The 12036-nt window shown below is 31.2% G+C and overlaps 3 protein-coding genes across 3 annotated transcripts in view; 2 read left to right on the forward strand and 1 right to left on the reverse strand.

Moving 5' to 3' along the window:
* Window positions 1-6: 6 nt before the first annotated feature.
* Window positions 7-3091, forward strand: LOC101507378 (light-inducible protein CPRF2). The gene is made up of 6 exons (XM_027333066.2): window positions 7-255; window positions 1538-1628; window positions 1716-1902; window positions 1982-2057; window positions 2150-2275; window positions 2460-3091. Exons 1-6 carry the CDS (start codon window positions 7-9, stop codon window positions 2850-2852), a joined length of 1122 nt encoding a protein of 373 aa, XP_027188867.1. The 3' UTR covers window positions 2853-3091.
* A 1089-nt stretch (window positions 3092-4180) lies between these two features.
* On the forward strand, window positions 4181-6737 carry LOC101502112 (sec-independent protein translocase protein TATA, chloroplastic). Its single transcript, XM_004494642.3, has 2 exons — window positions 4181-4539; window positions 6351-6737. The coding sequence occupies exons 1-2, from the start codon at window positions 4240-4242 to the stop codon at window positions 6483-6485; spliced, it is 435 nt and encodes a 144-aa protein (XP_004494699.1). The 5' UTR covers window positions 4181-4239; the 3' UTR covers window positions 6486-6737.
* A 1805-nt stretch (window positions 6738-8542) lies between these two features.
* Window positions 8543-12036, reverse strand: part of LOC101502433 (mediator of RNA polymerase II transcription subunit 14) — a 9394-nt gene continuing 5900 nt past the window's right edge. Inside the window, exons 8-9 of the mRNA XM_073366771.1 lie at window positions 11133-12033; window positions 8543-9886 (exon numbers count right to left, since the gene is read on the reverse strand). Of these exons, the coding sequence (XP_073222872.1) occupies window positions 9085-9886; window positions 11133-12033 (1703 nt within the window). The 3' untranslated portion in view covers window positions 8543-9084. The remainder of the gene's footprint in view (window positions 9887-11132; window positions 12034-12036) is intronic.

The raw sequence follows: 12036 nt of genomic DNA on the forward strand, positions 1-12036 counted from the left end.
TCAAAGATGAATAGAAGTGATTCAGAATGGGCTTTTCAACAGTTTCTAAAAGAATATGCAAATACATCTAACTCAAAGCCTGGTTCTTCATCATCAACTTCAACTTCAACTTCTTCTTCAAACTTTGATGTTGATGTCAAACTCAAAATAAATAATAATAATAATAATAATAATAATAATAATAATTCAGAGGATCGCTATGCTCTTCTCAAAGCCAAGCTAGATCTCGCTTGCGCCGCTGTAGCTATGACTCGGGTATTTTCTTTTTTCTTCCTTAAACTTTATAATATCCATTCATTCTGTTTTTTTGTTGCTGTGATTTCTGCCTAAATTAATAAAATTTAATTAATTTCATACGACTCTTATCTTAATTGAGAAAAACTCAAGTTTCAAATATTAAAAAGATAAAATTCTATAATATTTTATAAAGAATGATATCTCACGATTTTTGTAGAGTTGTATTGGTCCAATAGTAAAATCTATGACTTAATTCCATAGAGTAGAAACAAGTTTTTTTTTAAAGAAAGGAGACAAGGCAAGTTTCTATTTTAAAAACAAAAGGAAATTTACTAAAAGAAGGCAAACAAGTATTTAGGGTCTTCCCATATTTTGGGTGTTGGAGAATGGAGAGCCCAAAAAAAGTTAAAAGCTGCACACGGACACTTTTGCAGATATGAAATCAATGCACGTATTCATGCATTTAACAACACATACTACTATTATGTGGCTCTGCTCAATTAAGATGTAATGGTCCACATATTCTGACATTATTTTTAAATTTATTTCATTACAGTTTTAATATTTTTATTTATTTATAAAATTAGTTCTTTTATTTTAAAAATTGATAATTTTAATTTATTTATAAAATTAGTTCTTTTATTTTAAAAATTGATAATTTTAATTTTTTATTTTAAAAAAAATAAAGTAAGATATTTTAAATAATGTAATATATGATATGATAATATAAAATCTGAAGGAGAAACCAAAACTATCAACTAATAAATGAATTAATTTCGTGAATTTATAATAATAGAGGGATCAAAACTACGTTTAAACCTTTTAAATTTAATAAAAATAATAAAACTTAAAATCACCTTAACATGTGTTTTATGGAAATATTTTAAAGACATAATAAATATATTTTTTAATTAAAAATCAATTTTTAAATTTTTAAATTTTTTAAAAGTTAAAAATATAAATTTTAAAATAAATTTTTTACATTTAAATACAGTTAACTTTTTCCTAAAATTTATTTGAAATAAATTTAGACCTTATGATTAATATCAAACAGCTAACCGCGGGATCATAGTTTTACACGCCTTTTGACTCTTGCAATACTTGAATAGGTAATATCACTTTTCATTTATTTCTTTTTTTAAAAAAAAGTTTAATTATGATGCTCCTTGTGCAAGAAAAAAAAATCACAAATTATTCTATAGTTGAATAGCAATAACCCAAATGAAAAAGGAGAATCCCTTAAAAACAGTAGAGTTAGTATCTAATGTTTGATTTTTGTAATACTTATGGCATGCAATAGAGATCTATGGGAAAATCTAAATCTCAGGAACCTGACAATGGATCACAAGCATCTTATCCTTCTCAAGTTGCACCTCAGGCTACTTCCAAAGGTTTGATTTCATACATACTTTTATTTGTATAGGGTGAATTATAAATCATGCTTTAGAGGTTTATTTGTCTTTTTTAATTTTATTTAGATTCTGGCCCTTGTGGAAATAATCCATCTACAACATTACAAAATAAAGATGTGAAAATGCAAGTTGTTGAAATAAGATCAACAACAAGTGGATCATCAAAAGAACATTCAGATGATGAGGATGCTGAGGGAGAGATTAATATGAATGGAGGAAACATCAACCGTGCTGATGCAAAAAGAGTTAGGAGGTAACAATATTCTAGCAGGAGTTTATTACTAATTTCTTCATTTTGTATCAATTTAATGCCTAATCACTTTACCTTTCAGGATGCTCTCTAATAGAGAGTCTGCTAGACGCTCTAGAAGAAGAAAGCAAGCTCATTTAACTGACCTTGAAACACAGGTTTTTTTATTTATTTTACCTTTTCTATTCTTTCTTCTCTGTTTCCATTTTTTGTCTTTCAGAAAACTTATTATATTCTATTTCTATCTTAGGTCTCTCAATTAAGAGGTGAAAATGGTTCATTGTTAAAGCGTTTAACTGATATTACACATAAGTACAATGATGCTGCTGTTGACAACAGAGTTTTGAAAGCTGATGTTCAAACATTAAGAGCAAAGGTAAATCATTGCTTTAACTACTTTCTAGTTAGTTAGATTGTGTTTAGATAAATAGTTTAATTAAGTGTTTATAGCATAAGTGTTTTCATAAGCTATCCTGAAGTGCTTATGGACATGCAACTAAGCTCAAATAAGCCAACTCAAACACATCCTTAGTACACTTCATGTTGTTGATATTTTTTAGGTGAAGATGGCTGAAGAGACAGTTAAAAGATTTACTGGTTTGAATCCAATGTTCAATGCAATGTCTGAGATATCATCAATGGGAATGTCATTATTTAATGGAAGTCCTTCTGAGTCATCAGCTGATGCATCTGTGCCTGTGCAAGAAGATCCAAATAATCACTTTTGTCAACCAACTTCTAATAATGTTATATCCAAACATGATAATAGAGGAGTCAATAATGGTTTAGGAGCTGGCATTATTTCTTCAGCTGAAAATGTGCAGAAGAACACTGCAGGTGGAAATAAGATAGGACGAACAAATTCGCTGACGCGGGTGGCTAGCTTGGAACATCTTCAGAATCGGATTCGCGGTGGAGCCGGTTCGTGTGGACCTTCTAAAGAAGACAAGTAATAGAATAGTTTTGATGGACACATTATTTTGAAACAACACTTGTCTGTGTTGTTTGAAATAAAGGCCTATTCTTCTTATTGACTGTTGAGCTAGTCTAATTGGTGTAACTAGGAAGCATCACTTAATTAGGATGTTCTTTCCTTAACGGAAACAAATTCTCCAGAAGCATGTTTGGAACATATATTTTATATGGTTTTTATGTTTCTTTAATTAATCTTGATTGAGAGTGTTTTAATCCATGGCTTATGTGTTCAGTTAGATTAGTTAGATATATGATGGTGACAAAGGAGTATATATATTGAATTAGATTTATCCAAATTGGATATTGTTTGCTGCATTAATTTTTAGTTTTTGTCACAAGCTTGGTTGCATTGCATTATGTCTTGCTTGCATACATATACATATACATGCCATTGGATTCTTTCAATGGTCAAGGAATATTTTTAAAGAATAAAAATGAGTATTATCAGTTGGTGATTAAATAAATGTTGATATTATATGCACATGCACGACTAATTATGGGTGATTATAACATCAATTATTAATTCACTCACTTTAATTAACTTATTATTTTCGATGAGTTAAATTCATATGACACAAATGTCATAATTTTAGGGAACTTGTAAACTTGTTATATAGGGTAACAGAACCGACCCGAGAGTAAGGTTACTAAAGCAATTCCACTTGTCTTAGTCTCACTCAAAAAGGGGCTTTTGGTTGAGAGGGATTGTGATCAATAGATGTCTCACACTTGATATTTTAGCATATCTTAATGTATTAGTAAATCTCATCTGAAAAAGGGTTTACACATATCTATTTAGAGTTTGGCATTTTAGGACTCAATGTACATTAGGTACGCCTTCCAAATTACTTTTTTAATCTATTAAAAATAAATTTAAAATAATTTTAAAAAATATATTAACGAAAAATAGTTTTTGTTTTAAAATTTATAACAAACTGACCTATTATCAAATTATTTTATTATTAGTATTATTATGGAGTATGTACAAAAGTCATCAGTATAGAAATTTTCCAAAAAAAGTTAGTCAAAAGTTGGTGACTGAATTATTATTTTTCACCGAAAAACCTTAAAAAAATGAAACAATTCAGTTTTTCACATGTGAAGAATGAAATCCAGAAGATAGATATAAAGTAACAAACAATTCTAAAGATTTACAAAAAATAAAAAGAAACAACAAACAAACAAAGTTGAAACTTTATTATGTATTTCCACTAACCCATAGAGGTCCATATTTGGTGGTATATTGGGCTGGGCTCCGAGAGTCTTATGGGCTATTATCTAATCTAATTATTAAAAATAAAATAAAAAAATAAAAAAATCTAAAACGCAGTGGCACTCAACTCAAGTGAAGCAAGATAGAAGAAGATGACGATAATGAACTGCGTTTCGTTTTCTTCAATTCCAATTCCAATTTCAATTTCAAAACCATCCTATAAACAACTCAGTTTTTCTTCTTCTTCTTCTTCTCTGTCTTCCATTTCAACGGTAGCGATTAATCCACGTAAGCAATTCAGAAGAAACAACGGTCTCACTTGTAACGCTCTTTTCGGATTGGGCGTACCTGAACTCGTTGTTATTGCCGGAGTTGCTGCCATCGTTTTCGGACCCAAGAAGTTGCCAGAAGTCGGTCGCAGCATCGGTAAAACCGTCAAAAGCTTCCAACAGGTTCATTTCATTTCTATCTTCTTCTTTTTTTCCTTCCTTTTTCTGATTCGTTTAAATTATATAAATTTACTCATTTTGAAATTGAAGTAAGTCGTGAATATGTGTTGTTGCATGTTTTTTAACATTCCTAACCCTAATTCTAATACACTATAATCGATAAATTTATTGATTAAAAAAAAGTACTTAGATATTAGTAAATTAAAGTACATATTCAGGCACTGATGAATTGAATTGCTGGTAAAGTTTCTTGATAGTAACGTTTTGTTTGAGAAAGTCATTCCAGTAACTATGCCACACTCTAGACTTGGGTTTGTTAAACAGTTGCTAAAAATGCTGTCTTTTTGCATTTTTTTTAAGCTGAAACGATTTCATTAATAAGAATTAAAATTAAACTGCAACTGAAGTATAAGATATGCTAAGAGTTGGACCAAAGAAGTTATTACAAAGAGCATAGGATATGAAATTGAAAAGTATGCTTTCTTTTCTGAAAACTCAAATATATTTGTGTATTTCTTAATAAGTAACATTTACTATTTGTTTGTTTCTGTTTCTCTTCCTGCGGAGAACATATAATTCAAAAAGAATCAAAGTATGTACTGTCTAATCTCTCCCCTCTCTGCCTACTGCTTCAGCCAGCTTCCAAGTTACTACTGCTTATGTTATACACGAACTTTAATGTTATGCTTCAAAGTTCTAATTTAGATTAGCTTCTTTAGTTCGTGAAGCTTCTTAATTGAAATGGAGTCTATGTTTCTGCACATACAAAATACAGTAGTCATTATGAGATTATAGATGTTTGTGAATAAGTTAAAATTGTTTCTGAAATAATTGAATTAGTTTATGTAAGATTTGTTTGATGTTTCTATTACCCACTATCTAGTAATTCAAGTTTAACTTAGAAGCTTATGTTAGGATTGGGAATTTAATTTTTATTTACCTTTCATAATCAAAATGTCAATCTTAGTTTCACCTTATTTCATGTTTTCAAAGATTTACGTACATATTTATTGGTCATAAATCACAATACAAATAATACTTGGTTAAAATTTAATGAAAATAGAAAATAAAATAAGAAAATCTCTTTTCAAACAAATGGCTCGTATACTTTGTTGGAGTCACTTGTTTGACTTATATATCTTTTTGAGGCATGCTATTTAACTGTTTACCCCAGCAAGTCTCTTGGGGTGAAGCTCTCCCTAGTTTAAACTTGTGGTAAGAGTAAAATAAAATATTGATGCACAAACAAAAATGGGAAGAAGAAATGAAGTGAATCAAGCAATTCTTTCAAGAAACTAATCATAGGTTCTAAAACATGAAGAGGACCTTTGTTAAAAAAGAGGACAGTTTGGTGTTTAAATCCTCTTGCCATGGCAAGATCAAGGAAAGGGTTAGGCCCATTGAGTCTATTGCAGTCAATCTTTTCTTGCATTTTGAAGAGGCTGATTTCACAACATGAACCCATGACCTTCTAGTCGCGTAGCAACAACTTCAGCTGTTGCTTTAAGGGGCTGTCCTTGGAAACAACCTTTGTATGAAAAAAGTGTCATGTGGAGCTGTTGTAATCGTCATTTTTTATTTTGATAATGATATATATGATCCCCTAATGTTATGATTGGCATCCACAATACCTCATATGACTTTGGATAAATTCACTACTCTGTATGATTCGTCATCCGGCTCCGCCCAAGCAGCCAAATAAATTGGATTCTGGCGTTGACTTTAATGTGAATGAGTTTATGATATGTTATCATCTACACACTGTTAAATACTTACGTCATTCCTTATATGGTTATTTACTATAAATCTTGCAGGCAGCAAAGGAGTTTGAATCTGAGCTTAAAAAAGAACCTGATTCCACAGGAGGGGAGCCATCTGATAAATCTTTTGCTGCGAGCAAACAGGAGACGCAAGATACTGAGGTGTCTAGTTCTAAGGAGAGTGCATAAGATTAGTTAAAGATGTGATTTGTTAAGTAGGTATCAAATTTTCTCCACGACAATATATACATTCAAAAGAAACATTCTTCTCCAACCTAGATCGTGTAAATTTAGCATTTCCTCCTTTCACCAGTTTAGTCACTACAAAGCTTTAAGTGGATGGAAGGTAAAGAAAAGAACTTAAGTGAAGGAAGAAAAGTGGATGTATTGGGGAAGAAGTGAGAAAAATAATAATCTAAGAAGGTTCAACTTTTGGTTTTATATTATCGTTAAATGAAAAGGTTAACTGTTATTAAAATGACATAAAACGCTTTTAACTTGTTTTCTATATCATTAACTTTGATGCGTCTTCACACGCACATGCAATGGGAAAAAGAATTTAATGAAACTGACTTGGGTGTATGATAGGAGTTAGGGATGGGAATAGGTTGGGGCGAGCTTAGTTTGTTAGGTCTAAATATGACCTCTCAAAAAATTAAGAAGACTCTACCTTGCACTCCACATTTAAATCATCAAAAAATTAAGAGAACTCTACCCTGCACTCCACATTTAAATTTGTCATCTCCTCAATTAATGTGAAAATAAAATTTTGTCTTTGTAATTATTTATAAAACTTTTGACTTTTTTAACTTCTCATTTTTGCATCCCTCTTTTAGAATATTCGGAAGTTTCGAAATAGAAAATTTTCGAAACTTTCAAACAAAAATTTCGAAATAGAAAAATTTCGAAATTTTTCATATTTAAAAACTTTCGAAACTTTTCAAATTTCAAAACTTTTTAAATTTTCGAAATGTAATTCTTATTTCAAAATTTTTTAGATTTGTGGTCTATTATAAACTTACCTTTTAGATTTGTGGTATGTCATAGACTTACTTTTTAGGTTTGAATCTTGATAGAAGTTGGTATAGCTATGAATCTGTTTAAAAGTCTATTTCATTTTAATATTTTTGAATAAATAATCAAACATATGTTTAATTAAATTAATGAGCTAAAATGTCAATGAAATTAAGTTCTATTTTGATATTTAACATGATTTTATAATAATATGATTTTATACACATGTTATTTCAATTCTATTTTATAATAATATTTTTAAATGTTAAAAACTAAATAAGGTTAATATATATAAATTACTAAAAATTAAATATCTAACAGAAGATTAAAATTTAATATAATTATTATATTAGGTTTGAATCTTGATAGAAGTTGGTATAGCTATGAATCTGTTTAAAAGTCTATTTCATTTTAATATTTTTGAATAAATAATCAAACATATGTTTAATTAAATTAATGAGCTAAAATGTCAATGAAATTAAGTTCTATTTTGATATTTAACATGATTTTATAATAATATGATTTTATACACATGTTATTTCAATTCTATTTTATAATAATATTTTTAAATGTTAAAAACTAAATAAGGTTAATATATATAAATTACTAAAAATTAAATATCTAACAGAAGATTAAAATTTAATATAATCATTATATTAGGTTTGAATCTTGATAGAAGTTGGTATAGCTATGAATCTGTTTAAAAGTCTATTTCATTTTAATATTTTTGAATAAATAATCAAACATATGTTTAATTAAATTAATGAGCTAAAATGTCAATGAAATTAAGTTCTATTTTGATATTTAACATGATTTTATAATAATATGATTTTATACACATGTTATTTCAATTCTATTTTATAATAATATTTTTAAATGTTAAAAATTAAATAAGGTTAATATATATAAATTACTAAAAATTAAATATCTAACAGAAGATTAAAATTTAATATAATTATTATATTTTAAAAAAAAATATTTGTATTTATTTAAATAAATTTAAAAAACTTATTATGTAGTCTAGAGTCTGTCATTTTTAATTAAATAGTTTTTTTTTTTTTTAAGTTTTGGTCATCTCTTTTTAAACAAATGAATATTTTTAGAAGTTTTTATTATCCGGTGATGTTTATATTATCTCAAAACAATGATATTAATAATTATGGTGGATAAATTTTCATTATATAAAAAAAAAACACAATTCAAAATTAATATTATTGTGTATATCGATGGGGTTGCGAAAGGCAAGATGGATTAAAAATTAAATGAATGGGTACCAAATATTTCAACAGCTTGCAAATGTGTATTGGGGTATAGAATTCGAGCATAACAAATTTCTTTTGCTAATCTATTCATCTGAGATCACATATGTACAAGAAAAACCACCAACCCAAAAGTGAAAACTTAATACTACACTATCAGCAAGTATTGTACAACCTATGTCGAATCTTAATGATCTGAGATGCGTCAAAATACTCATTTTCAATATGTCAGTAATCTAAAATTGCCCTCAAATCTTAAGCTCGACTGTCAAATGCCAATCTCCTCACAAATTTTATCAAAATCATCAGTAATCACCAGTGCTCCTTCTCCATTACAGCAAAGGTCATCCATCTCCAATACAACTGCATAACCTCGAGCCGACGAGACCTGATAGGATGAGGCCATGCTTTACTTAGCACAACATGGCACCGTTTCCATACCATAATAAACTATGTATATTGACAGCACTGACCCAACATATATATAGATATAACCACTGCCAAAATTAACAAAATCATGTTGCTCCAGAGCTGGCTGTGACCCCACTACCATCTCTAAGCCCTTGAATACACATTTGCAAATTTCTTTGCACACTATCTGCAACTAATTTCAATCTACCTTGACTAACATCAGCCGCTGAGCTCGCATTAACCTCCACCGTCCGTGCCACCCTCTGCTTGCATTTCTCCCAATCATCAACACGTGACCAACATGCCCTACCGCCGTGGCTACCATTCATACCGAGAAAGGATACATTAAGACTTTCACCAAATGAATATCTCAACCTTACCGAAACACAGTAAGGCAACCAAGCAGCACCGCCTGCAGCATTGACGTGAGGGATGTGAGCAGAATCAAGAACAATAGTAAGTGCAAAATCAACAGAATTATGGAGACGATCATAATGGATGTTGCTTCTAAATGCAGATGAGCTCTCTGAATTCTCATCGCCATTCAACCCAGCATGATTTTCAAGACATAATTCAATTCGTGGTTTTTGAGCTGAAACAACGTCTCCAACTTGTGCCTGGGATAATCCCTTCTTCCAAGCAATTAATTTCAAAAATTCTCTCAAAACTGGTATGGGTAAGGTGAGCATGGTTATGAACGAAGCAACACGAGAAGCATCATAGGGCTCTGATGCCACCCGACGGCTGAAGTAGTCACAGATTTCACTTATTTCAGATGGACTCAGCTCCTCTGGTATAGGATTGGAGTTTTGTTGCTGCTGCTGCTGCTGTTGGTGAAAGCGTTTTACACTTAACACCTGAAGAAGAAGCTGAACTCTATGGACACTAACAGCAAATACATATCCCCTGCAGAAAGATGAAAAACAGCATTCTTATTTAGAGTTCTGATAACTGGAATAAGAGTAGCAGACATTTAACAGGAGCATGAGAAGATGCTAGCTATTAAAATTTTATTTTTTCAAGCTCGGTTACAACTTTCGTCCTAGTTTTCACCAAATTTGACTGGGGTTCCTCTATTATTTCCAATTGCAACGTTGCCACAAATTTGCTTTTAGAAGTAATTAAGAGCCTGTTTGTTTAAGCTTATTTCATAAAAAATCACTTTTTTTTTAATAATCACTTTTGAAAGTTTACATTTGTAACAACTTTTTGAAAAAATGAGAATCTAAAACTGCTTCAAATGAGAAGTTGTTTTTAGAAGCTTATAAAAAAAATCATTTTTCATAACTGGTTTTTTTATAAAAAGAAATGTTTTCATAATGTTAGACAAACACACAACACCTTCAGCTTTTCTTTAAAATCTCTAAATTATTGAGTACCAAAATCAACTCTTTTATAATATGCAACAAATGAGCCCTAAGTCATGGCATCATTGTAACTCAATTTGTAATGCTATAGCTGAGAAGTTGCATTATACTGAAGAAACCCTCTCAGCACCTAAAATATCATTTTGAAGATGCAAAGATAGTGTGCCAAAAAAGATGCATTAGCAAAAAGACAACATAACACTCCAATAGCACCAGGCATGAGAGATATTAAATCGACTTAGAACTGGAGATGTTCTAATTAAAAGTAAGGGGACAAAATTGAACTTTTATAAATACTAACGGATCAAAATTGTTATTTTTGGCCAACTACAACAATTAAGTCATATAAAGAAAGTATCAATATGAATAACATTCATTAACATGAAGAAACTAATTTGATGGATCGTGTTTCAAACTATAAGTTAACAAAACATAACACTTTGTAAAAAAGGCCATTATATTACATCCTTATCCAAAATACAAATACTCACCAGGAAAGTGAATAAGACAATGAAACAGATAATCATATAAGAAAAAAAAAATTGAAAAGGTATAGTGGATGAAAAAGAAAGGCAGACAACCCAGTACAAACAACAAAAATATAATCGATGGTGTTTTAAATTCACCCATTTTCACTTCTTTTAGTAGGAAAGGTAAAGAGATAGTACAAGTCCTAGTATAGAAAAAGGAATACAAATATAATATCAGAGATGTTTAAAGAAGTATCTAGGGGAGAAGGGGGAAAATGATATAAGCACAGCAGGAGAGGGAAAACAAGGACTTACCCAACAAAAAAACGCAATGCGGGCTGCTCAGGGTCCAAGTTCAAAAGTGCACCTTCATTTTCCTTCAAGATGGATCCTAGGATCTCTTTCAAAAGATCTGGTAACTGGGCAAATAGCCATAGCACTCCAAGATACTTGAGAATGCCTCTCAAAACCTTTTTGAGAGCAACAAGAGGAACCCAACCACCTCCATATCCTCCGTCATCACCAAGGCCAATAATAGCTGTGTTCAACTCACCCCTGACATGTGCTGGGACAACTGTTCCAGGTGGTCTTCGTAGAGATACTGCTGATGTCATCAAAGCCAAGTTTGAAGAGCCTGCTAAAGCATTTCCCATACGGTTCAAACTAGCTGCTTGGTTTCCTGTCCTAGACATTGCAGCAGAGTTTAGTCTGTTCCCATTTGCAGCCATCAACTGGGCACCTGAATTTGGATTTGGATTGTTGGAATTTGTCAGCCCACCTGCCTGTTGTCCAGTAAAACTAGGATCTAATCCATTCAATTCCTGGGCCACATGTTCCATGATAAAAGGCCGAAACTGGGGGCACGGTAATGACCCTCCAGAAAGACGACCCTCTTTAGGAGGTGTGGCAGGCTGCAACCACACTTGATCTCCTGCAAAGCAACGCATGTCAACTGCAAACTGTTTCCGGTACATGATTCTTATCCAATAAGGGCCACGGAGCACAACGGAGACATCAAAGGGCAAAAGAGAACTGGGAACAATGCCTGGGCCACCACGCCCAGCAGCAGCTAACATTGAAAGTGTTTGGTTAGTAATACCACTAGCATTAGACATGACAGTATTTGCTCCAGAACCAGAAGCAGGCTGACCAACATTAGCAGTTGAACTACCAAGCAGAAGTCCTTGTGATGATATATAACCGGCCTGTTTAGGGAAAG

Source organism: Cicer arietinum, chromosome 3 (assembly GCF_000331145.2).
Source record: "Cicer arietinum cultivar CDC Frontier isolate Library 1 chromosome 3, Cicar.CDCFrontier_v2.0, whole genome shotgun sequence".
Classification (NCBI taxonomy): Eukaryota; Viridiplantae; Streptophyta; class Magnoliopsida; order Fabales; family Fabaceae; genus Cicer; species Cicer arietinum.

Excerpts from the sequence above, each read along its gene's own strand:
- LOC101507378 (XM_027333066.2), top strand. The coding sequence starts at position 7 with ATGAATAGAAGTGATTCAGAATGGGCTTTTCAACAGTTTCTAAAAGAA. Across the intron at positions 256-1,537 it reads CCGCTGTAGCTATGACTCGG|AGATCTATGGGAAAATCTAA; the intron begins GTATTTTCTTTT and ends GGCATGCAATAG. Across the intron at positions 2,058-2,149 it reads TAACTGACCTTGAAACACAG|GTCTCTCAATTAAGAGGTGA; the intron begins GTTTTTTTATTT and ends TTTCTATCTTAG.
- LOC101502112 (XM_004494642.3), top strand. The coding sequence starts at position 4,240 with ATGACGATAATGAACTGCGTTTCGTTTTCTTCAATTCCAATTCCAATT. Across the intron at positions 4,540-6,350 it reads CCGTCAAAAGCTTCCAACAG|GCAGCAAAGGAGTTTGAATC; the intron begins GTTCATTTCATT and ends TAAATCTTGCAG.